General features: G+C 40.4%; 1 protein-coding gene across 9 annotated transcripts in view; it reads left to right on the forward strand.

Annotated features, from left to right (window-relative positions):
* LOC135167414 (lachesin) overlaps positions 1-26563 on the forward strand; it is a 310790-nt gene that overhangs the window by 135304 nt on the left and 148923 nt on the right. For all 9 annotated transcript variants that reach the window (XR_010299853.1, XR_010299852.1, XM_064130636.1 and 6 more), the window contains one exon: positions 14157-14296. Coding sequence is in view for 6 of the 9 variants with exons in the window: in XM_064130591.1 (XP_063986661.1) it covers positions 14241-14296 (56 nt within the window). In the remaining 3 variants the exon portion in view is untranslated. The remainder of the gene's footprint in view (positions 1-14156; positions 14297-26563) is intronic.

The following is a 26563-nucleotide window of genomic DNA, read 5'->3' on the forward strand; positions in this document are numbered from 1 at the left end:
CGGGCATAATACGTCGACGGTCCTTGGCATAATGGAGCCGAGGCACACAGACGCATTTCATGATAAATAATTGCCCACGTATCATCGGGTAACAAAGCATGCTCATTGCAGTATATCAGGGGAGGAGTGAGGATTTTACCAGTGGCCGAATGGCGATGGAAATGCACAAGTTGTCTGAACTCGTGTCTGACGATTAGGAGATGATGAAGAGAGCGGTTGGTGAATTAAAAATTAAACGATTTAGGATTATGCTAGTTGAGCGACGATTTCAGTCTGCGTTTAAACAGTTCGTAAGTTTTTTTTGGGAATTTAATTAATTTTTTTCTCTGTAATTACCTGTATCAAATTATGCCAGTAGCGAACTGGGTAAACGAGGTAAATATTATATGTTTCAGTCAAGTTTTTGAACAATATGTCCGAATATGAGAGGGCTGGCAACATTTTTGTAATTAGATTTGTTGTAGAACGTGATGGGCTGTTCAAAACAAAAACGGAAGGATCGGTCTTCCATTTTATTCCATATTATTATTTATTTGTGCAAAATTAGATTTTTTTGGTAGATTCATTCGAACTGATTCCCCATCACACGCTGATTTTTTTTCTATTTCGTTAATTTTTCAACAGTTACAGCAACGATACGTCAGCCATTCAGCTGGGGGGTGTAAAAATATTGAAATGTTTTTTTTTCTTGAAGTCGAGAGTTGGAAAAAATGATGTTCATCTGTGCCGTCCACTTCATGAAATACTCAAAAATCATTGGCTGTGATCAATAAAGCAACTTCCACTCTCGTTGCATTCAGTGTAATTCACATCAATTTAACAACTGTACTTTACTGCAGTAAAAAAAAAGATCAGTTAAACTCACGGAAATGAAAAATGTCAGGAGTGATTGGTTAAGCTCCCTCCCCCACCCGTTTGTTTAATTCCAAGTTTCTCCAGTTTTTTCTTAATGATTTTTTTCCACGCTTCTGTGGCACACCCATTCATATTCCCTCTCAGCCAGCCGACACGAAATATAATGTGCCCCCGCCTATAACTCGCCGGCTTGTAGTCACGTACGTGACCGCATGAACCCAACTGCTGGGTGTGTGAGTATATGCGAGAGTAGAGGACACTTTTTTTTTTATTTCTGTTTCTTCGGGCACACGGACGTCCAAGAATTCTCCACGTGTGTAACCCAACAGCCCTTATGCAAAGAGAGATATAAAGAAAATATATAGAAGAAATGGAATATATGGGGGAACAAAATAAGAGTGTAACAACGATAATTTAAGTAACCTCATGCATACTGTTTTTTCAACTGCGAAGAAAATAGGGGGGAAAACAAGAATATTTCACGGCATTCGGGGCTTAAAGCTGTGATAAAAAAGGAATATTTTTGGTAGCTAAAAAAAATTGTTGACTAGGAATTGAGCATAACGTAAATAGCGAGTTATAAATAAATCATTCTATATCCTCAGGTTGTGTACTCCGAAATGCCATGTCTATCAAAATATTATTTCATGGGTTATGTTTTGAAAATATTATTTCGGTGCTTTCAGAATTCTTAAATCCTGATGAGATTCCGCGTAGACAAATATCTGTCTTTGGACCGTCTTTCGGAAAATTTTCTAAAGATTATTCCAAAGAGCTTTTAGGTGGCTTGAAATTTCATCATTTTTACATTCACCTATTCTACCCCAACAAACTTCCGCGGTGTAGTATCTATACCGCATCGGTAAATCAATTTATCAGTTTTTTCAAGTTGATTTTTCCTTCTCTCAAGTCCGTCTCATCTTTTACCTTTTCCACCCCAACACTCATCGCACTCTTCTCTTTTCCTCCATGTCTTCGAACCTAAAACCAACATTCAGGATGTGTGATTGTGTGCAACTGTGCTAGAGAGTGTTGGTTCGCCAACTTCTCGAAATGTGGTTCGTATTGGGCTGATAGAGGCGCGGAAGGGGGAGGAGAAGGAGGAGGAGGGAGTGAAAGGTGCTACCGACAATGGCCCCTAATCTAGCTTGGGTTGGTATGAAGGGATAGGTAACAAACCTTATTCACAGTGGAAAAGTTTTTTGTAACCACAAATTGAATTCACCGTGTGCTGGACTTTTTGGTTTCGGGCTGGAGTGGATGGTGTAGAGGGGTGAATCCAAATGTGGTGAGGAAAAATTTAACCTACTTGAGACTAGATAGCAATCAGGCTGATGATATTTATTTAATGAATGTAGTAGAGTATGCGGAGGCCAATAATATCAGCTATGGGTTGCAGAAGTTAATGAGACACATTCCCTTCAAATACCTCGTGCTGTTATTCTCAAATGATTCAGAAATTGTAGGATTTCTTTAATGTCTGATACTAATTCAATTTGTCGGTGGAGTTCCATATTTTCTGATTGTGTCTCATATTGGACGAGTATTCAGGGAATTTCAGCAAACCAGAAATCTGAGTAAAATATGTCATACGATAGGGTCAAGATTACCGTCATCATAAGGTTCATAAGTATGAATTTTATTACTTTTATCACAGCAAAAAAATAGTCTTTTTATTACCTTTAACCGATAATTAATGGTTTTGATTGCGGCCAGTTTAGCGAGTGAATATCACAATACATTTAATGATTTTGTTTTCAGCCAATTTCCAATAGATTTTAATTCCAGAAAACCGGGAAATACCTTTCGACTGTACCCTCGAAAATTCGATTGCAATATATACCTAGAACTGATAATATCCCATCATTTATTCAGTCATTCAATGCAAATTTCATGAAAAAGTGAATAACAGGTGAATATCAAAAGCTTCAAGGCTTTTCTAGCAAATTGAATGTTCAATAACTCTCCACTGATTACGAAATAACTCAACATATGACTGCGCATGTGGAATTTTCATCATGTCATTTTTTTATTCATCGAGTCCATTGAGAATTTCACTCCCGAATTTTTCATAATTAAATACGTAATGAATCAAATTGGCTTCGGCGGGGAGGGGTTCACAGTCAAAACCACAGATATCCCGGCCTATAGATTCCCAACAGATGCGTGTAGCGTTACCAATAAAGCCACAAAGGAAAGACCCAGGCAGATTGTACGCTGCATTTAGTTTTACGTACGTGTTTCACGTCGGCTACGTGAACAAGATACGAGCCGCACACATGCGGTCGTACATGGAACACAACTGGGCAAAAGAGATAGGTGAATAGAGTTCCAAGGGATAAACGGGGTATGTTGTAGAGGTCGTCGGGAGTGCAGTTAGGTCGGTGGTACCACCCGCGTTTGTTACTCACCTCCCTTCCACCAGCAACTTTACCCTCTACTCTACCTTGCACATCTGTATCGTTCACTTGAGTTAGTGGGCGAACCAGTGTGTTTTGCTGTGCGCATAAAGGGCTCTCACATAAATATCACCCGCGTAATCTCAAGCTGGAAAGCTGACTGCCATATGGGACCTTGAAATCAGGAGAAGACAGGGGGAGTGTCAGGTTATGCATGACACGGAAGTGTCTACATACTGGCTGCTGGGGGGCATGAGGAATTCAGAGTGGGGGTTGGCATGTAGGTTGACGCCAAGAAATATATTGAGAACTCGATGGATTGCGGGACTCAAACAGAAGTTGTGCATCGTGAGATTTGCGGGTAGAATTAGCGACAGATGAGGGTACCATTTTTGTTAGGGGATTGGATACTTTGAGGGGAGAAAAAAATGAGGAATGTGTTAAGTGCCGGACAAAATATCTCGAGGTTCTTGTGTTCTCCATAATTTACCCTCGAAAGGAATTGAAATAGAATTTTAAAAAATTAGCGGTGACGATAAAAATTTCATTGGCGTAAATGTGAATTATTCTCAAATTTTCGTGCAAAATTTCCAGAAAACACCAGAAATTTTACTTTAAATCTTGATAAATGTGAAATATTTGTAGCACATGATTGTTTGAAATAGACTTCTCCACTGGTGAAAATTCTTCTTCTTCCAACTTTATGAATATTCCTCTTGATTACTTTCTTTGTTTTAGTATCATGAGCCAAATCGTCATGAAAATGTTAATGGGAGATTTGGTCTCCGCAAAATTTGAATCTCGTAATCGTTATCACCCTTGGGGGCTGTAAAGGTATAGTGTAGAAGCCCTCGGGAGTACAGTTAGGTCGGTGGTACCGCCCGCGTCTGTTACTCACCTCCCTTCCACCATCAACTTTACCCTGTACTCTTCCTGCACATCTGCATCGTTCAGTTGAGTTAGTTGGTGAACTATAATCTCAAGCTGGAAGCCTGACTGCTAGATCAGGCCTTGAAATCAGGAGAGAACGAGGGGAGTGTCGGGTTCCCCATGATGCAGTAGTGTGTACGTAATGGAGACTTTGGCTAAAGGAAACTTAAACCTTGGGGACGTGGTGATTCTGGATGGAGACTACTCCGTCTGATTTCTTTCTCCGAAGACGATCATGAACCAAACCATCATGAAAATACTAATTGGAGCTTGGCCCTCTGGAAAACTTGAGTCTGAAAATCATTATCTGTCGTTAACGATTGTGAAGGATATGTAGCAAAGGCCCTCAGGGGTGTGATGGGTTCGCTGGCACTGCTCATATTTGGTACTCATTTCCCTTCTACCGACGATTAACCCCTACTCCTCCTAAGCGTCTGTATGATTCACTTGAATCAGTGGGTAATCAGTGTATTATGCGGAGGGCATAAAGGCCCTCACATGCTTATCAACTACGTAATCTCAAGCTGGAGGCTGACTGCCAGATGAGACCTTGAAATCCGGAGAAGACGGGAGCAATGACGAAAGCACGGAGGAGAATTCGGGTAATTTTAGGACTGAATTAACGTCAGATGACGGCCATCGTTGTCAGGATATACGAAACTTCTTGAGGAGGAGCCGTATCACAGGGAAGATTTCGAACATCAGGAAGTTTCAATCTTCCGCTCTTAAAGATCGTTAGGATAACAAATATTCCTCTTTATTGTTGTTTATGCTGAGTGTCACTAGCCAAATTCTCACGGTAATGGTAATGGTGGATTTTGCCTCCACTAAATTTGACCCTCATAACCCTGACGTACTTTAAGGGCCCTGCGTTCCACTCAGTTCGTCTAGGCCATGTCCCTCGAAAGCTGTTGCGGTCGGCATTAGCGTCAATGTCCAACGTTAACGTGAGCCTCGGACTCTCTCGCTGTCGGTAAGCTCACTCAAGAGAACTCCCAATATTCATTTCATGACGGGCTATTGCACTCTATTCGCCCACTACAAACATCTCAGTCACGATTAAGCACCCAATTCATCTTGTGCAAGAGGCAGTAAGAAGGGAAGCAAAAAAGGGTACTTAAGAAGCCCCTTCATAAAAAAAATGCAGAAATATTAATGGAAAATTCAGGAATACCAGACAGATGATTCATCTCCTTCAATCGAGCATTTCGCGACACGGGAGGAGGGGTGGGTAGTTTTATAAGAAAATATTGATTGTAGCATCCGGTAACGGGATGCGATACCATCCGCAGACGACTATTTACATTCGACGAGGCAAGGCTTTTCATATTCGATTGGGTGATACTGTAGGAAGACTGAAACCGAGCGAGGAAAACGGGACGCCGGAATGCCGGAAAGACCGAATCGCTCGATTGCCTCTTCCTGTTATTGAGATGCCGCTGGGTATACACCAAGCGGAAAGTACTCGTATATTTCGTTGGTAATTATTGTTATGGGAATCGTAATTATTGTTGTCTTTATGCGTTATTATAGGCCTTTCATGGAGTAAAACGCAGAACAATCGCTGCTGAAAATTATTATTTTTTTGAGAATATTTAATGTGATCAAACCAATTATCTTGAGGACAATGCGAGGGGTGGTCGCCCCTAAAACGAGTAGTTCAATTATTTCCAGCGTTGGAGGATTTCTTCATTTAAGGAAATCCCTCGAAAAATAATTTCAAGACTTGCTCGAAGTATTTCTAGTCAATCGAGTGATTCAGTGATTTTCTGAGTGACTGCCTCCTCCAAATTTTCATTTCTTCCATGGAAATTATAACTGTCTACTGCGCAAAGATATAGTTTTATATTATTTCCCCTGTACGGAATGAATTATTTCTTCCTAACCGACAAGAAAACATTCTAATTATCCATAATTATCAGGCCATGTTCCTACGCTATCAAGGATAATTAACCTGCGATGGTTGCACATGACAGATAAGAAAATAGCTATTCCAATAATGAAGCTAACTCTCCCCATCCCTCCGGCAGACACAAGAACGTTTACATGTTGAGAATCTTGTTAACTCCCCATCGGGGGATCTGGCGTCGTCAAGAACTCGGACATGAAAGGATCCTTTCCCTGAATAATCCAAATTACTGTGGCTCGTTATCCTACTTCGGGAAGCTCAAAGCGAGGACATCTTCCATTTTCAAATTCACCTAAATTACCTTCATTCCGGTCTCCATTGAGTCGGCTTTATTATATAAGAATGATTAGTGCTGAGAGATGTGGAGAAGTTGATGACAAGTTATTTGAACCGAAATTGTTTGGCGGTGACAGTTAATTGTGATCTCAGGGACTGATGTGATTGTATCATGACATGTCACATATTGTTCGAATACCACATATCAGTTTATGTCGAGACTAACGTCAAAAGTCCAACTTTCAGGGGGAAGGGGGGGAAGAAACTGGTGGAACTGTTGTGAGTGGAGATTTTGGTTTAGTCACTGAAGAAAAATTCAATTATTACTGAATGGAAAATAATAAGTTTTGAAGTCCTCTAATTATATTTAAACTTTATAATCAAATTTGTTGGAGTGGATAACAACTCTCCTCTAAAATTTATTGATAACTTTTGATTGAAGCAAATCCCAACCATTACGGAGGGGAATTTTTTCTTGTTTTTTTTGTACCATCAGCTCTTCCACTATGTTCAACCACTCTTCATCATTGTTCCATCATTTATTGTTCTCTTCCAATATTTACAATGTTTCCATTCAGAGTACCACATCAAAACGTCACAGATGAATAAATACGTTTCAAATTAAACCTCCCTCGGCAATAAAGCAACTCCGAATGAATTTCTCATTGACGCCATTTGATGTTCCACTCCCAACTGCTGATTTTCCGACTACAATGAATTGAATAGAGAAAGATATCTCATTCCCGAATTGAAATAGAGGGTTAGGATACAGTCGGGAATTTCAAAGTGAAGTGAATGGAATTGGTGTGAATCCCATTATCCCAATGAAACCTTTTCCATTAATTACTCAACTTGAATAAGAAATATAATCGGATGTATCAGTATATATCAACAACGAGATTGGATATTCCACATTCACAATTGTGAGAATATTCATTCCAGCATCGTAACACATGTTTACCGTTAACTATGTTAACGTATATCGCTGAATTTATTTCCCACTATTAATCAAGTGATTTGATAATATTCGTATGTGCGTGACTCATGAAATACCGAGTGTAGATTTTTCAAATTTATGTTTCATTCATTTTCCCTGTTTCCCGGGAAACAAAAAGTAATTGGCTCTTTGATGATGAAACGAATGAAATTCTTATCTGTCTGTGTAAATAATACCCCTGACATGATACGTCTCTTAACATCATTAAATGTCTAAGCAACTTGTCAATATTATAATATAATTTCATCTAACCGAAGCAACCGTTGTAGTTTCAATGTACCTTGAGACGCGTCATCTAGACATCCACTTGTTTTGCTCGCGAATATTCAGTTTCAAACTTGTGGTGGTCCCTAGAGTCATTACGCCATCATCGTTTGCGAAGAAACTTCACCTCTAATTAAAAAATTTTTGCCGACTTTTTAAGGAGTAAATGCACTTCTCTGCAGAACAATTTTATACTTGAAGTCAACTATTTATCTGCTTCAAAAAAGTTATGATTCTCTCGCAGCTTTCTATTGCATTTTTATATTATTCCACTTTTTCAAATTTATGTTTCATTACTTCTGCAGTAAACGTGATAAAAATCATTTGTCCTGACTTCAGTGTTTTCCTTGAAGAATTGGAGTACAAACTCTTGATTTTTTTCTTTATTCAGTCTGTCCTTTCAATCTTTAATATAAGCTAGACCCTTGGGAATGTTATCTGACCTTTATATTTTGAAACACTGCCAAACGAAATAATGAAACTACACCCACCAAATCCTGACAAACCAAAATGTATAAAGATCTTCCGGTTTGCTAGAATTAATGATGCAATACTATTACCCAAAGTCCCCTAACTACCCTCGTTATTCAACCCTTCACCAACTCCATTCTTTTATGATAGAGTATGGAAACTGGCTTCAGAGTATGACCGTGACCATGTTAGACCCGCTAATTGGTAGTCGAGGAGAAACTCAATTTCCACGTTAGTCCAGTGGCAATCTACCGAGTCTCTCCACCAAATCCTGTCGCACTTTATCGCGGTCATGGTCTGGGCCCTTCCACATGAACCCAACTCACTTGCCCCAAATGGTTTTTGACGAGCAACTGTAGCCAGTGATTTCAGAGCTGAAATTCACCAGCATGAAATCAACCGCTGATTACATAACTTATGCTGATTTGCAAGTCTACAAAATGGAAAATTAAATTTGTCGAATTTTGGTGCACAATGAGACTGGGAAATTACCTGGAAAATAACTTCTCTACCTGTAAGGACAATCCCATGTCAATATGTGTTAATACGATAGTGATAATCATCATCCAGAATTTTGGTGAATATAGTAATCGCAAACTGGATATCGATATGCATTCAATCGTGCAATTGTCATGTCCAATATCACCATGAACTAATCCGGAATTTGGATAATTGTCACGTTCCACCAGAGATAGATTACACCTTGCAGAGGTCTTGGGATCGATCTGACGAATTTCAGCTGCATATCCGTTACAAATTTTCTATTGAATTCCGCTCAATCACTAGGTAAAGTAATTATTAAAATCATGAATCTCCCAGTCCTTTTTTCAAGAAGTCTAAATCAGCCAGGACTAGATGTTTTAATTACTCTACTTCGTCTTGGACAAAATTTCCGTCCGATCTTTTGAACTGTAAGGTCTTGAAAAACGTCCTTTTTAACAGTGCAACGAATGAATTGTCTAACGATACTTCTTCCCCAGTTTTACGATCATCCAAAAGTAAGGGGGAGGAAGGCCCGGCGAAATCGTTTCATATGTTTTCATGTGGAAATTTACTACGTTTAACGGAAACGATTCACTTTCCGGTGGAGTCAAGTGAAATCCCTAGCAGTCTCCAGTATTTCTGGGTGAGAATAGCTTCAAGCTAGGGGCCCTATAGACACTTGTTTGTGCGAAACGACTGGTTTTTCAACTTCCCATATGATCGTCGAGGGCTGAAAATTTAACGAGCGAATGTTGAAGCAAGCGGATGTCACTTGAAACGATACTCCCTTCAGCAACTATCTCAGAATAAGTTCTGCTTCTATTATAGAGGTCTGGCGAGTAAAAATTTTTTCTCCGGTTTGTGCTAAATATTCTTGCAGTCGAGAAATTTTAAGTCGTTTTCGACTTTCTTTCTCAACTCGTCAACGTGTTTGAATCAAGAAAAGACAGGTCTCCTACAACAAGTGCCACACCCTCAATCTTTACCTACAATATCATTCTAAAAATATCTGCAATGATAATTGCCGACATCTGACTCATCAGCTTTCTTCCATTTTTACGAGTTAATTACGTCCAGTAGCATATCTTCGATAATCTTCAACTCCGTCCGACTGAGAGAGTCTACGACGAAGGCGAGGCTCCCTAGCAACATTTGAAGTTAGAGGAGCCACAGCCATTAATGAAAATCGATTACCTATCAAGGTGCTCTTACCGAGTCGCGTCAGAAGCTCGTTGAATATAACATCCCACTGGGAAGTTGAACCAGTTTCATACTGAGATACCAGCCGACGATTTCAGATGACATTTTAGGAATTTGAATCACTTCTTTTATCATCAGACACTCATGTGCACATCAAGCACCGGTTAAATCCAGTCCACAGCTATCATTTCTCGTTGGAAGACGTCAGTGACCCGGAAATCACCGATACGCACGTCAATATAAAATCCGTGATTAACCAATGTTCTACATATACCGACTGGAGCTACAACAGCTGACTCTCAACGCAATATCTGGCGCACTCGCAGCAGACAATTCCCGGGAAAAAATATTCCGTACCGAGAGAAATCATGAATCGTTTTGTCGAAGTCTACTCGAGCAATTCAGACACTCACATTTGATGACAAGTCAATTGGAAGTGAGAGACGATCGATGAAAGAGACATGTCTACGAGTTCCTGAGAACAGATAGCAATATTACATGTGCGAATATTATTCCGGGAGACAGTTGGACTTGATAAGGAAACCCACTCGAAACAATTTCCAATTTCCGTTAAATTTCTGAGCAAGTCGTCTCCGTAAAGGAAATCAGAAGACCCACGAATCATTCGCTGATGGATTGCCATTTCCCCTGGATTTATTGGTATCCGTCAACCTGTCTATGAAACACTAATGCCATTCTGTCTGACTCGGTATAATTGTCACTGTGCTTTCAAAAGCTCGAGTACTCATTGAAATAAAAAAAATTCTGATGCTGTCTCAGTGCATCTTGCTGGCAGTACTGCTCCTACGAAGCGATTTCCAGATGAACGATGGCAACTCATCATTCACGGATGGATTCACGTATTTTCACCCTGATAGCGTCTGTTTAATCAACCACAACAAAGGATCATCTGAATCCATAGAAGTTGATTGGAGTCATTGATGTATTGCTCTCGTGCATCCGTGAAATGAAATATTTTTCACATAAAGTGAAAGGCGTTATTTCCGAGCCATCATGTACAGTATTTTGTACAGTGAAGCACGTACTTCAAGTTTCAATTGTTAATTGGTGGGGAAATTTTCGACTCATCCCTCACGACGAAAGGTAAAATTAATTAGTGACGAAGCCCGAGCCATTCCAATGAAATCCCATACTGGCAATGGTCCACTAAACAAGTAGATATTGATTCAGAGGGCAGTTGGGGGGGAACGAGAGGGATGAAGCATTTGAATTGTGTCGACCAACGGCATTGTATACAGGACGTAAGCGAAAGTGGTGGTTGCTGAGCGCTCGGGGGTGAGGGGGTGGGGATCAGGGATAGCATTAACGGGTCGTCTCGCGTATTTATTTAGGAATTTATCCCCATTTTTACATATGTACTCGGTATTGAAACAACGTTATATGGGGTCAGTGGGGATGATGTATGGCTGGTAATAACTGGTGTGCGTCGGTTTCGATTCAATTCATGCTATTCAATGACACTACATCATCTGACGATTTATCCATTCGGTTTGCGTGTCAATGGTTGCACATTCACTGATGGCAATTAATGTGACGGCAGAATGACTGGGGGGATCAGGAATTGAGAGGATGACAGGTCGTTACATGGCCGTCAAAAACTCCGGCTATCGAGGTGATTTTAGGGTAAGGGCTGTGGATATTGGGAGACAGCGGAAGTTTCGATTGCTCTGGGAGCTCGGGATGATTCAAAACCATTTATTTGTATCAATTCTGGATCGAACAAGGGATTCACACTCATTTGTATCTATCTATTTTGACACACAGTAGATGAAATCTTCTGTTGGGTAGGATGAAAGACACAATTTGGGATCGGTCGGCTGAGGAAAGTCTCCTAAATTCTCGATTCCGAAACCGCGCGTGTGATTTTTGGTTGTTCTTTCTCTCCCACAGACGGTATCAATCCAGTTTAAGCGAGTGTAGCAGTGTGTCAGACAGCTGGCCTATATCAGTCGAAATATCAGCGTGCAAATAACTCCGAACATCAACTACAGTCCAAGTTTTTGTGAACGAAAATGTTCATCAAATGTGAGACAGAAACCACTCGGGTTTTTTCGTTCATCCCCCAGTACATTTTCCCCGAGCTACAGAGTCATACTCGAGTGGTTCATTGTTGTCCGAAAAAGTTGCGTTTTGTAAAGCCAAAGAGGCGCCCACCTAAATTTCTTCATCGCGTGGCCAATGTCCACGGTGAAAAGCTAGTTTTGTATATATTTTCCAAAAATATACTTTCCTTTTAGCGTCTTGGAGAGCTACCAAAGTTTGTTTCTTTTCACGGTCCAACTTCCACCTTAAGAGTCAGACAGACGAAGAAGTGAGTTGCCGGCATGGACAGCATGTCTCGCATGGCTTCCGACCTTGCCATGTTTTTTTTTTTCCTACAAAGTTCTTTTCTTCATTTGTAGTTGTTATCCAACCAATCCTCCAGTGGATTCTGCGGTGGATCAGCGCTTTTACCGAGGGCTGTAGTCCTACAGAGCCACGGCTTGCCCTCCCTCTGAAATCACTCCATATACCAGCCCTGAAACTTACTCATAAGTTATATTTTCAAGTGAAGTTCTCTGGCACTGTAAAAATTTTCTCGGTAAACTTCTGATATTCAATAAGTCCTTTTCTATCGGACGAGAATTTCTCATTTCTTGCCTTTTCAACGATAAGAGCAAGACGAAAAATAGATGATAGAAAAAGATGATTCAACTCTGTGCATCCGTCCATTCGTACTTCCCTTCCGGCGAATTCAACTCACACGACTTGATTCTCTTATACAATCCAACAACACCATTTGAGAGGGAGGCCACCAGGAAGTTGGATAAAATGAGGTTGAATTCTTCTGGAGTCCCGTAAACACAGCTAACCATCCATTTCGATAGGTTTCCATCGACACGTGAATGGCATTAATCACATATACCATTATACGAGATAATGAACAAAGTCAAACACCAGAGGGACAGCATAATTGAATCCAGAGTCTGGAACTTTTTGCTCGCCGAGGGATCCAAAAAAACTCACGCATTAGGGGATTCGGTGCGAGTGTATTACGACTTTTGCCTAGCTCCATGATTTCATTCATCATCCCGAGAGGAGAGGTATATTGAATTAGTGCGGCTGAAAGGGTCGTCAACTAACACGGAAAATCGTCCGGAGGGTTAAGCGTAATTAATTAGAAGTCCCTGTAATTTATCATGGAATGATTATCAAACAGAGTGATAGCTCAAAGTCTAAGAGAAAAGAGCAAACGTCTAAGGATCATTGAATTAAAACCATTGCAATTGCATTGGATAAATGATGATGATGGTGAGTCTATGACTTACCAGGCTGCACATCACCACCATCAAAGCACATCTCTATAATTCAAGCTTTATAGACATCAATCACTCACATCGATGCCTATATTTTACCCGTTCGGCCAACATAGACGTCACTCTCTGTGATGTAGTAGGACGATGAGATATCATTATTCCATCGGTGCGCTAGAATATCGACTCATCGCCTCGGGCTATGTAATGATGAGCTCGATTGCCTTTCCAGGTTCTGGAATTGAGTTAGGGACATCATACGCTGGACCGTGATCCCAAGGTGTGATTATCGAGCCAGTTCTATTTCCAGCCTTGATCCTGGCACGCAATCAAGCGTGGATAAACCTGATGAATTTTCCGATCTCCAGGACAATGATTCTGGTATGAATTTTTAAAACTACAATCTGAGATCACCCAAATTACATTGGTAAAAATCTCTCCACCCACACGCGGATCATATTTCACACTGAAAGGTCTCTGACATTCAACGATTATTTTCCCACGATTCTTTGTCTTACATCAACCAGCTGTTTCGCGCAAGTTTTTTTTTCTCCGTTCGAGACAGTCTGTCATGAAAGTCAACTTCGGAGAATGATGAAGAATCAAAGTTGGTTTCATGACAGAAAGTCTGTGATGGATTCTCACTGAAACATCTTGAGAACTTCCATTAATAGCCGAGTGACGAAAGTTTTCCACTAATAAGTGGAACCACGTGTTTAATGATAAAAATTTGCTAGAACGATAAGTACTCTCAGATCATGCACCCCAATACATATCTTCGTCGCCCAGGAGATGAGTCTCTGGTGATAACATCCCATGTGAGGGAATATCCCAGAAAAACTGACAATCTATTCCATCAGAAGTCTTCATTAATTAAAGTAAGTATTATTCAGTGAGAGTGGATGTGTCACGAGCCCAGATCACCTTAATTCGGATTTGATTATCGTAATGGTATGAGAGTGGAGAGACTGATGGAAAGGATTACAGTACATGGTGTTTTGCATGTGTTAAAGTCACGCGACTTACTAACGTTGGATTTTTTTTTTTCCATTCTCTAGGGTAGCTCGAGCTCAGTCAATCCTCGGTGTCGCCTGCATACTCAGTATAAAGTCGCCTCTCACCCCCTACTTTACAGACGGTGAATGTCAGAACAGCCTCAACATGATAAACCCCTGCGAGCCGGCATTGCATGTCCACGGTAAGTTTTTTGTCCATTAACTTGATTATATATTGGGGTGAATTATTTTGCATCGTGGCACCTGCTTCTACGATGTAATGAAGCAACACACCTTCTGGATAGTCTCATTTCACCAGCATTATCCTGATTCATTCAGGAATATACGGTTTTAATTGAAGCGAGATATGCTCCACGCGATTTTTCTAATGCAGTGTGATAAGATTCATCACACCCTTGGGTCTACATGAAGTCTTCATTCGTGAACAATAATCAGGTTTCCCAAAAGTGTCAAGGCAGTCAGAGGAAAATGAAGTGAAAACAGATGGGTTAGACTGACAAATGTCCTAACCAAGTCAAGTTTTAATGTTTAAATATACTGAATCTCAATACGAACCCTTCAGCTTATTCGCACAAACTAACCCCAGTTTCCCAACAACTTGGCAAACAGAATTGCCATATAAATGATTGTCAGGCGTGGGGCGTGTCTTTTGTTTCGCACACTTAACTTCTCTGTTGTGCAAGATGTAAATTACTTTTTGCGGCTTCATGTGCTCACTCGGGACTTGAAAGTTCATCTTAACTGCTAGGAACAATAAAGTAACGGGTAACTTAGTTGAGGTATGTACATTCAACGGACAAATTTTGTTAGGGGGTTTAAACTCGAAAATGGGGGCTACGAGGGACTAGTTTTCATTTTTCACGGGGATGTTCAGTTTGGTGTGAAATGATATTCTTATTTACATATGTCACCAGAGGGTGGGAACGCTATTCCGAGGGTGTATGAATTTCCATTGAATAGGAGTATGGAGAGATGTTCCGTTGGAGCTTGATGTATTTGTCTAACGATTACTTTACGGATCAGTGAGCTCATGCGAGTGGAAACTCTCGTGCTTGTCATAGTGGGTATTTAGTCCTGTGTGCTCATTCTAAATGTATTTCACCGTAGGGGATCAGTTCTATTCTCTCATGGATACTGTTGGATCAAGGATACTTTCGGTTGGCAAAGGTAACAAATGAATGGGAGAATAAACACAGCATAATCTATTCAAGACATAAGCTCACCTAAAATCATCATTGGACCCAAAATTTTCCTTCAAATTCCATTCCTAGGGATTCTGTCTTCTTATTATTTCTTTACTCATCTGGACACGTTGGGTATCAGCACTAATCTGATTCCCAAATCCAGAAAGTATCAGCATAATGCATCTTCCACTACTGTTCCTCTACTAATGAAGTTCTTCGTGACAGTTTCATTAATGAAAAAATGTCACTCATTCAAGTCCGAGAAAAGCGGAACTTATTTCCCTAGTCCCATGAGGAAGGGCTTGAAACATCGATCAACGAATTCACACTCGGGAAACTCTTGTGCTGACCATAGCTGGTATTTAGTCGTGGGCGCTAATTCTAAAAGTATTTCACTGAAGGATATCAGTTTCATTTTCTGATGGATACCTTGGGGTCTACCATAACAGTTTTGGTCACAGAAAGACAGAAACAAACGGGAGAATAAACACAGCATAATCTCGTCAAAGTCTTAACTCGACTAAATTCACAAGTAAACCACGAAGTGACGGAATCACTATGTAAGGCTGAGCTCTCCATCAGTACAGCTTGGACTGCTGGTGATCTCCACTTGTGTCTGCCTGTTGACCCTTAAGATTGATTCGATTCTCATGAGCCCAACAAAATTCCAGCATGATGAATCCCACACTTCGGTATCTTCGCTAATGAAGTTGCTCGTGAGATTTTCATCGGAGAGAAAATTTCACTGGTTAAGGGAGGCAAGAGGCGAAACTGGCATCAGTTGTCCCATGGGAAAAGACTTGAAACAACAGAGGGTGGCCTGCCGACCCATGCTTTCGTACACTAACTCCTCGCCAACGTGTTTGTGGTTTGTTAGAAGGACGTAACAAATAAGGTAATCTTCCGCACATATAGTCGGGTCGTTGAGGTCGCTTGCTGCTCTGACTGTAAAGCAGTAGAGTTGGAGGGTGAGGGGATAACATTGTATGGGAGATAGGGTATAGAGAGAATCGAGAGTCGCAGAAACGTTTCACAGAGCAAGACAGAATATATGATATTGTTGAGTTGTTCGACGAGGAGAGAGCTAAGGGTTATTTTCTATCTTGGTTGTGTCACTTTCCATCCAATTCTGTTCTACCTTCTTACTGCTTGAAGCATCCACGAAAAACGACAGAGAAGCTGGAGAATGTCAGAAAAGAAGACGAGAATGAGGTTCACGCATGCAAGAGAGCCACCGTCGGTACGTGGCTTGGAAGCCCAAAGCTTTACTACCTTTAGCGCTATATTCGGGATTTCTTCATTACTAGATCATGTACGAGGTGTCGTGAGTGGCTTTAAAAATGATACTTAGGTTTTAAATTATAAATTATTCACCAGCACATGTTGGAAATTGAAACAATTTCGTTGCCTTTTATTAATCCCTGTCGGAGTTTGATTTTTTCGTGCATTGAACATTGCAAACTACACAATACAAAATGCATTTCAAAAATTGGAAGCTAAAATATTTTGTTTGTTTGCTTACCCTCGAGGCACGTTAAATTCTTTTTTTAAAAAATGGCTCACACAATTTTTTATTTTTTGAAACAGCCGAGTTTTTTAAAGCCTGACTAGAATGTATCCGATAAGAATCGCGAGTAATTTTTAAAAAATTACATTCCTACACAACTAGGGTGACGATAAACTAGATTTAAATGGGGCGCTCCTGAAGATATAAAATACTGACCCTCGTGACTCTTTTGTAAACCCATTTATATTATGAAAAGACAATCCCCCACGAAATTGAGTACTTCCGCTTTAAAGGATTTTCCATGCCGTCCAAGTGAAAACTTGTTTTTTTTTTCTCCCCCTTGAACGGCTACAGGTGGCGGCGGTAGGACTGAGGCTTATCCTCAAATAGCTGAGGATTTTGCTCCACCAGTTTCATTAGCTTGATACTTTTAATATTCTCGCAGCGTTTAGGTGCAACTATCTAGGGACACATACTGTAAAAAGTGTCTGTAATTATTGGCCAGAGAGGCCATTGGTATTAATCCATGCGAAAAAGGGTAGTTTCCCAGTGGACATTTAGATATCACGAGGAACTTCGTAATTATGTGTCAACATGCATTCCCGAGTGTCATCTCAGGTGGTAACGCCAGCAACACCCGAGGGACAATACCTCCTATCGGGCCTTCAAGTGCACGCATTGGACTCAACAAAGTAGAGGGGGTCAGAGTTGATCCTGACAGCTCGTTTTGCTGGACGCTCCTGTCATTTAGGGGCGCCCACGAGAGTCAGCCGGGACTTCACTTTAAAGAGATCGTCTCGTTCGGCAGACGACATGGGAATTTTTCGGACACTCCTAATCTGTAAAAGGATATTAGTATCGTCTCCACTGCTATATATATAATTTCTATAAAATTTAGCTGATCTTTTTCTCTCCCTTGTGCTGTTTTTGATAGGTACGAGACCGATCAGTTTGTTGAAAAATTTTAATAAGAATTATTGAGGAGCTGACACGCCGAGAAATATAAGAAAGTTCAGGTATTAGCACATCAACTTTAAATCAGAGACAGAATTCCGTCATTCTCAAAAAGTCAATGGTGCATAAAAAATATAGAAATCTCTCTCTAAAATTTCGATAATGTTGGAATCCCAAAGGACCCGAGTGATTCAAACTACCTCAATTCAAAAGAGTCGCTAGAGTCTGAGGTACGGTGGTGGCCGTAAAGTCGAGTAAATCGATTTCCCCTCAATCACATTTTGTTGTTCTCGGGACTCCTGAAGAATGGTGACGAGTGGAAATGATATTCTTCAGGAAAGACAATTCGCAGAATGAAATTTTTCAGCTCAAGTCATAAAGCAGAGATGGAGAGAAGGAATCCTATTAAGTGGTGGGCGGGGGGGGGGAGGTCTGCTGAGCGTCAACAGCTGAAAAGTTCCACTCGTTAAAAGTAACGTTCGAGTTGAAAGTAAGAAAATGGATGAAAATCGATTTGGCTTCATGAAATATTCCTCATACGATATGATGGTTTACATATTTTAGATCCATTATTGCCAGAAAATGATGGCATTTCATTATGAGCAAAACACGCAAAGTCATGCCAATTACACGGATCACATCTGTTCAGCCATTGAAGAAGACCAATTTAATGTCGACGAGAAGTCAATATGTCGTTTCGCACTCATCAGTGTAGAAATTAATTTGAAAGAAAATTGATGGAAATGTCATTTTTTCGCTAATCAATTCCCCGGCTTTCAGCCCATTTCTTATTCCAGTCACCTGCACAGAACACTCCTGTCACCTTCCAGCTCCTCCACTACTTTAGTTTCCATACTTCCACTTTTCTCATTCCATTTGCCTTCTCATTACGTGAGGAGTTTCCCAAATTTCTCTTGCACATCATTATAACCTCGCTGGTGCGTCTGAGACAGAAATGCCAGGGAATAAAGTGCACATGTGTCCCACGAACTGTTGAAACATCAAGAAATAATTTCACGAATGCTTGTTTACTCATTCCTCATGACTTCTTGTTAAATAATGACGTTAAATATGTATGTTGGCCAAAATTGGTGGAGCAATATCCGCAGGCATATTGACAACAAGACTATTTACACTCGTCAATGAAAGGAAATGAATGAACGTCATTCGCTATTTATGGAGTAAACATTGATGTGGATGTGGTGGAGGGAGTTTCCTTCCACCCTCGGAGATTGAATCCTCACCATATCGGTCCATTTCATCCCTCGAGGTATAGAGATGGATGGTGACTTCGTCACCATCATATTTTCGTCAGACAGTTTTTCCCAGCGTTTAGCGTCTGTCTGACCCTCGTGATTTGTCAGCGCTAAAATAGTCCATATTTTTAGAGGAAATATCGTCAACGTCATGACAAAACCACTTTGTCATAGCCATACGTAACCGGGGCATTGATTGTATTCTTCATCATGATTATTGTCTTCAGATTTTCACTGAACAATACTTTTCTTTGGATTGATGATGCTAATGTTTCTCACTGCACAGCGAGTGCTGAAAAAGTCTGGTATAGCTACTAGTAGTTACCGTTAGTCAGTGCTAGTAATCCCTTAATACATTGTGAATCCCCTCTTACTTTTCACTTCTTTACAGCTCTCAGAAGTGGATTATATCGATTTTCGGGTTAAACAGTTACAGCCAGCGGAAACATCTCAGATACATTTTTTCGCGTTACCATAGATTTCAGCTGCAAACATTACGTGTTTTTAATTGCGGATTGTAAAAATAATAGTTATAAGAAAGATTAGTAATCAGCAGAAAAATTTATCCAAGTTCCTTCGTCGTCCAGTCGTCATCCAGATTAATATGAGAATCATAATTGAAACCTTATCAGACTTTCCTGGCTTATCAGTGTCACGTAATGTTTAGGGAACGATTCACCAGTTCAGTAAGATAGTGACCATATTTGTATGCCACCACACCAGCCAATCTTCTACCATTCATCATCGATAATATAACTATAATTATCATCTGCAGCAAATCCAACTGCTGCACATCGATCTTTCATCATGTATCATCAATATTTCTCAATATGAGCTCACTCCACATTGATTTGATCACAAGTGAGACAAGTTTCCGAAGTCACCAATTCCGGAATTGATATAACCTCTTCCCTTGAACTTATGAAATTGTGAAAGTTGGTCAGAGGAAGTTCTCTTCTCGAGTGCAGCGTCTCCACTGCTCGCCATTTTAAATAAATTGAATAATACGTGCAAGAACCTCAGGCAACTCAACTCCACTAGGCGTATTGAATCCGACCGAGCCAATGAATATACCTTGATAGAATAATAGGCGAAAATGGAATAACCATGTATATATTCAACTGTACATGCACCGTAGAAAGCTGTATTTCACCCATCTTATTGGAGGTAGCAAGCCGTGCTAAACGTGAAATGCGCTGAATCTCCACTAATGCCAAACCGTGTACACGCCAAGGTTGTTCCATAGGGTTTCAGACCGTGTAATTGCCGTAAGATCCTTGCCACACAACGGGAACACATACGACACGTACCCCGCTGACATTCAGTTACATACCCAGGAGACCGTGTACGTTCTCGCAATAATATTATCCCAGGGGAGTATCAAGGGATATTTGATTTGCATTAGCGTCAAAGCGTCATGGAGACATCAAGGGGACCCTTGTCACGTGGACTCGTCAAATGCTCTAATAATATGACGTTCGTTGTTAAATTGTTAATCAATCGTCAGAGTTAATTAGGGGAATCATTAAAATCATGTAAATATTATTTCACGGGCCTTTGGGAAAATTTCATGGAGAAAAACAAACATTTTCCAGTGATAGAACACATTGGCTTGTCCGCTTGGTATATGTGCCCGAGGAAGCTACTGGTTCTCATTCAGGACGGATGAAAAATATTATCACTCAAGTGATTCTGCGCTTGTATCCCCACTGGTCCCACAATGGAAATGTTTCCCGTGACTCGAACATGTCGTTTCGTGTGTAAAATGACACCGTTTGTGTGAAATGCTGCGGGTGTTCTCTGCAGTTGGGTAAATCCCGTCAGAGTTGAGATCGATCTCACCTCCAGGGTCAACCAATTCCACGGCATCGGTGATTCCTATTTGTCCGAAATTCGAAATGAGAGATGAATCCGGGAAAAGGGAGATTGAAGCACCACGTCCAAAAGGAGATAAAAAAAACATTTCCGTTGTGAACGAAAAATGTTAACTAACTCGAGTATGAGAGTCATTCATCTGACTAGGGCGGACATTTTTTCGAGGGGTAAACCAAAGAAAGAGTGTCCAAAGAATGTAGAGAGTAGTTTTGGAGGGGACATGAAGATAAACTGTGCTGACGTTACAATAGAGTCCACCCGATCTCTCTCGTTTTCGGGTGGTGGCCTGAAAGTCATCGATTCGCGGAACAACGATTCACGACTTCCCTCACGGAAATACATATTTCTTCTGTTTGGTCGAGCTGGGAGAACTTTCCAATGTAGTCCAACGCAGCGAAAAAGGGGGACGACGGCTATCTGTTATGCCGTTAAAAATCGACAAGTCCTTCCAACGGTACGACTCCAATGGCAATGTGGCTATCAATAGTAGACAAAGACGAAAATAAGAGGTGGTCCACAAGTTCCATGGCCAATATTATCAGAACAATCGGTCGTTGAGATGAAGCAAATCGAAAGGTAATTCAGCTGAAATCGTCTCATCGGGCATTAGGCTGTGATCTGGGGTTACGATAAGGTACTAACAACCTAAATCGAACCTGGATTCCTTATCTGGCATCAGACGGCTTCATCTGACTTCATAATCGTTGATCACATGCTGAAGGCTATTTCATATCGAAGTAATGGCTATTTGTCACGTCGTTGAAAATCCAGAAGCAGCACTTCAGGTCTAATGGGGATGTGGCAATCAGTGGTGGAGGGAGATGAAAATAAGACGGTAATGACTAATCTTATGGCCAATATATCATCAGTATTAGCTGTTATGATGGGAGAGGCTGCAGCTAATCTGGAATCGGAGATCTTAAACCCAATTTTTAGTCTTGTTGAGCAGTAGCAGGATCACATCAAATTGGAAACCTGACAAACAAGTGCTATACATCCGCGCAAGACTCATAAAAAATAGGGAGGATTCATTCATTCCTTATTATGTAGTCATTTGATCGTCTTCTGAGATACACACAGAAGCAAAATGAAGTTACGTGACAACATCAACCCCGTAGATAATCGCCAAAGGAGACGCGCCCTTGTAACGACTATGGTGTCCCGCATGGAGTAAGAAAATCATCCGAAAAGTGGCTTCTTCTATGATGCGAGTCATATTTTATGTTCTCCTCAGCAGTTACCACAGACGGCAAAACTTTCCCCCATAGTAGTACCGCTGAGGAAGAGGAGGAGGCTATCCCCCGTGGCACACAAGGACTTTAACGCTTTCAAGACCAGCAACAGTGTAGCTTCGTAGTACGGCGCAGCCGGGGGTCACGGGGAAATGGAAGATGCTGTTCTTCTCGACCAACCCTTGTTTCACGTCCAGGTCTGGGTGCGAGGATGATGGATATCGGCCACCCACCGGCTACCACTGAAACATTCATAATAATATTTTATTCCTCTGAAACCGCAAATTTCTTTCCTCGATGAGGCAACATATAGTGCAACGATATCAATGAAGGAATTCATGGAAGGAGAATGTTTACAAATTTGAGAGCCGTAAAAATGGTAATGGGTATATCTGCAGTCGATTAATTATCAGGTTAATGAAATCCATCGTCATTACCAATCACGTAAAGAGATGCGGATGTGTTTCCTTTCATCTGCAATTTTTTTTTCGTTTCACGGGGAGCTAACACATTATAGGAAGATTAATATCATATTCGTAAAATGAATACTGCCTCCCACTTGAGAGGAATTGAAATGGTAATGAGCCAAGATACTTCCCCTCTTCCAGACGCTGACGTCACTTGTCTCTCGAAGTATTGCCGTTCGAGTTGGAGCCCTTCTCCAAAAGCAACGTAAAGTGACGAAAAAAAAAGGGTAAATGAAATGCGACTTGACGTGGGTGTATTTCGTGAATTTGAAAGTGGATGGGGCGGTAATCATGATCAGCGTCGGGACGCCGTTCTCACAAGCCCCGAGTTTCCTCCAGTGCTAATTACACTCTCCAAGTCTGCGATTATCCGCTTCTCAATTCCCTCTCATCCCGCTGGCGCCTGCTTAGTTTTCTTACACTAGCCGGAGAGCTTCCTAGGAAATGAGAGTTATGGCTTCAAAGCTTGCGCTCAAGCATTTCTAGATATTGCACTCTTCATTATCAATTTTTTTCTTCGGTATGCTTCCGTAGTGTGAAATTCCAAATGAATGTTTTTAATTCAATTCGACGAGAGAAGAAATTGAAGAAGAAGGAACACATGAATACCTGAGCAACATTATCGATCGGGACATTGAATAGTTGTGGTTCGTTAACGAAGTTGACGATCATGAACCTCAATCCCCTCGAGGGATATATTTTTCGAGTCGTTTTCTTTCGAAAAAAGCATAATGTATCTGAGTTGTGACAGCCAAGGAGAAACGCGTCATCGGGGAATAGAGCAGCCGTAACGAATGGAAAAAGTTCCAAAGCTATACTTTATGATCATGGAAAAATGTGTTTCAAGCGGGGAAGGAGTCATCGATAGGATGAGATGAGTGACGAGCTATTTTCAATTTTCTGATGTAAAATATGAAAATCCTTATAAATTGATATTATGGCTTCACGCCTTTGCCACGAATATTACGGACTATTCAGAAACTTGAATACCTGCTGTAATGTTTCAACACAGATGGATGAAAATATATGGAGCCTATCCAAAGTATGAGAACACCTGTTCGCAGGAAAGTCCAGCCGTCAACAGAAACTCAATTCTAACTGTAACGCACTTTTCCAAGAAACAGTTAAATTTTCATAGATTTTTGCTGGTCGGCAACTTTTGATATTGGATCGCTGTGACCTCACCGTAATTCTTTCGGACATGGGGTCCCCCATATGTGTCAAATGACATTTAAAAGGAAAGGAGAAAAATACCGGCTCCTGGGGCTATGTCAGAAACTCACCTTTCGATCTCGTGATGAAACCAGGAAGTGGGAACTGAACAAAATACTACGAACAATTATCGCATATAATACCACAAGAGCTCCGAAATTATCGGATATTTCCCGATAGGTTCGTTGCAAACAAATGAACGTGTCAAGTTTTCCAGTTTAAAAATCACGAGCGCGAAGCGCGAGTGATTTTTCTGGAAAACTTGACGAGCTTATTTGTTTGTAGGGAACCTTGAGGGAAATATCAGATAATTTCGAAGTTCGAGTGGTATTCGGGGGATTATTTTTTGCATCCAAATCTTGGCCGATAGAATTGCACCATGAGACATAATTTTCAACGAATTGTCATTTAATCTGTCAGATACAATTGAGGGTTACTTCAACATTTGTTTTTTTTTATATATATCAACATGCAAAATTTCCAGTGAAATTTCCAAGAATATCCGCTGAAATACCGTGTTGACTATACAAAATAACGTCGAATGGTGCAATCCTATTGGCCAAGATTTGGATGGGAAAAATAATCACTGGAATTTACGGCGTACGAAAATGTGATTCGGAAAATATTTGACTTCCGAATTTTTTCAAATTGGGTACACGTGTTTATCGGAAGGAAAATGATATCACGAGGAGTTCAATATCATTGATGAGTCGGTACAGCTATGAACATGAAGGGAAAAACATTCCTAACGAAGGTACAGACGCAATTTCCAACTGACCAATTCCCTTTGATCGTCAATCGATTGACTATACACATTATGTACGTTTGAAGATATGTACGTTTATCAAGCATACACCCATTTCTGCCTCTACTATAGATAACCGTTCATACTTGAAGTAAAATATTTATTCAACGATCATTTGCAAGCTGTGATGATTTATCGAAGTTTTATTTCGCATGAATTTTCAAGTAATCAAACAGGGGGATTTTTCATTTGCAAACAAGCCAGAAATTGAAAAAAAAATTTGTTGGAGATATAAAACATTTGCAATCCATTGCCCACCAATGTTTATCTGAATATACAAATTTACCAATCATAAAATTTGCGGGAGTGGAATGTGATGATTATTTGCACAGTTAAAATATCAAGGTAAATTCAGAAGCAATAAATAAATTCAGAATTACGGGTGAAGGTAATCGTTAGAAAAATTGTTGGTTTTACCATCAACAGAATTGTTAATATTTCAAAGTGAAATCATGGATAATTACTTTCATGACAATTTGATGACCTTGCGACTTGAGACTTGACACTGACGAAAAAAACTGATCTGAAAACAAGATACCTGATCTCAGCTTCATGTATTGATCCATGTTTTTCGTTCTTTCTCCACGTACACAAATAACGAAATAAGAGACAACGATCTAGGAGAATCAGGATAACCTAGAAATTATCCTGGCCTGGGTTTCCCCTTACCCCCGCCTAATCCCCCCGAGGGACTCCCCCGGTAAACTCTGCAGCCGTGTCTCAGATTCACCCTGCGATAAGTGTCCATTAATTTTCGCACATGGCATTTCGTATATACGCAGAAAAAAGACAGCAGGAAGAACGGTAATCGTTGTGTCCAAGATGTTCTTGAAAGGGTGGCCACGTACCTTTTTCGCATATGCTCTCAGTGAAAACTGCCATTCCACCTATGTTTTTGCCCTACGTTACAATTCTACCTCTATTTTTGTCTCCCTCTGTATCATGTGGTACGATCTCCCACAGAGTTGGAATATCGTTTCCATTGGTATGGTCACGGATTTGAAAATGCGAGGAAAGAGCCAGTGCATGTGAAAAACTTACCGAGAGCTTTCTTTATTTTTATCGGCCATCGTAATTTATGATTTTCCGAGTGGGGTCGGAGGCAGTTATGTTTGGGCCAATGTAGCAATGGACAGAGAGATAAAAGCCTGAACAGTAGTGATGGTAATGTCGAGAGAGGATTGATGTATTCCTCGAGGTTGAGCGTCGGTCAATGATCAGAATATCTTCTAATTCTTTGGGGATCTATAATTCATTAATTAAGATCCTGAATACAGTTTTTAATGCATCATAATTTCAGCTATTAATGATAAAAATGTCGCTGATAAATGTAGTTATTTTAGGATTCCTGGAAACATCATTCCTGAATGTAGTAAAAAGTCAGAATCAATATTAACGAATTTAATCGACACCATTTAATTTCACAAGAATCAATATTAGAAGTAAATTCATGGATGGCCTCGAGAGGGACGAGAATATTTTGATTAACCGAAAAAACCATATTCAAGCTTCATTATCATCTGCTAAAATTATTATCAATAATTTAGCATTACGTATATACGTCCCAAAGAGAGGAGGGAGGAAAGGAAGGATTGAACTTTTCAGAATTATAGAGTCCGGGATCCGGACCATTGCGCGGTTGACAAGGGGAGTAGTTTCGAAGAGTTGAAAACAATCGATGCACTCGTTGTCCTCTGGAGTTTTTACTACTCAACTTAGTCATTTCTGCTATTTCCTGGAGTGAAATGCAGGAGGCTCGAGAGTATAAAATACAGAACCCCATAATAGAAAAATTACATTGTAACCTGGGACAAGTATAATTTGAATGATTGCTCCTCATTCGATACTAAAGATCGGTTCAGCAATATTAATCGTTTTCAATGATATTTTTTCCGTTGAATGTGGGAATGTCAAATCATAAATAATGAATTTCCCAACACAAACGGTCGTTCTTGTT

This window comes from Diachasmimorpha longicaudata, chromosome 1 (genome assembly GCF_034640455.1).
Source record: "Diachasmimorpha longicaudata isolate KC_UGA_2023 chromosome 1, iyDiaLong2, whole genome shotgun sequence".
In the NCBI taxonomy this organism is placed as follows: domain Eukaryota; kingdom Metazoa; phylum Arthropoda; class Insecta; order Hymenoptera; family Braconidae; genus Diachasmimorpha; species Diachasmimorpha longicaudata.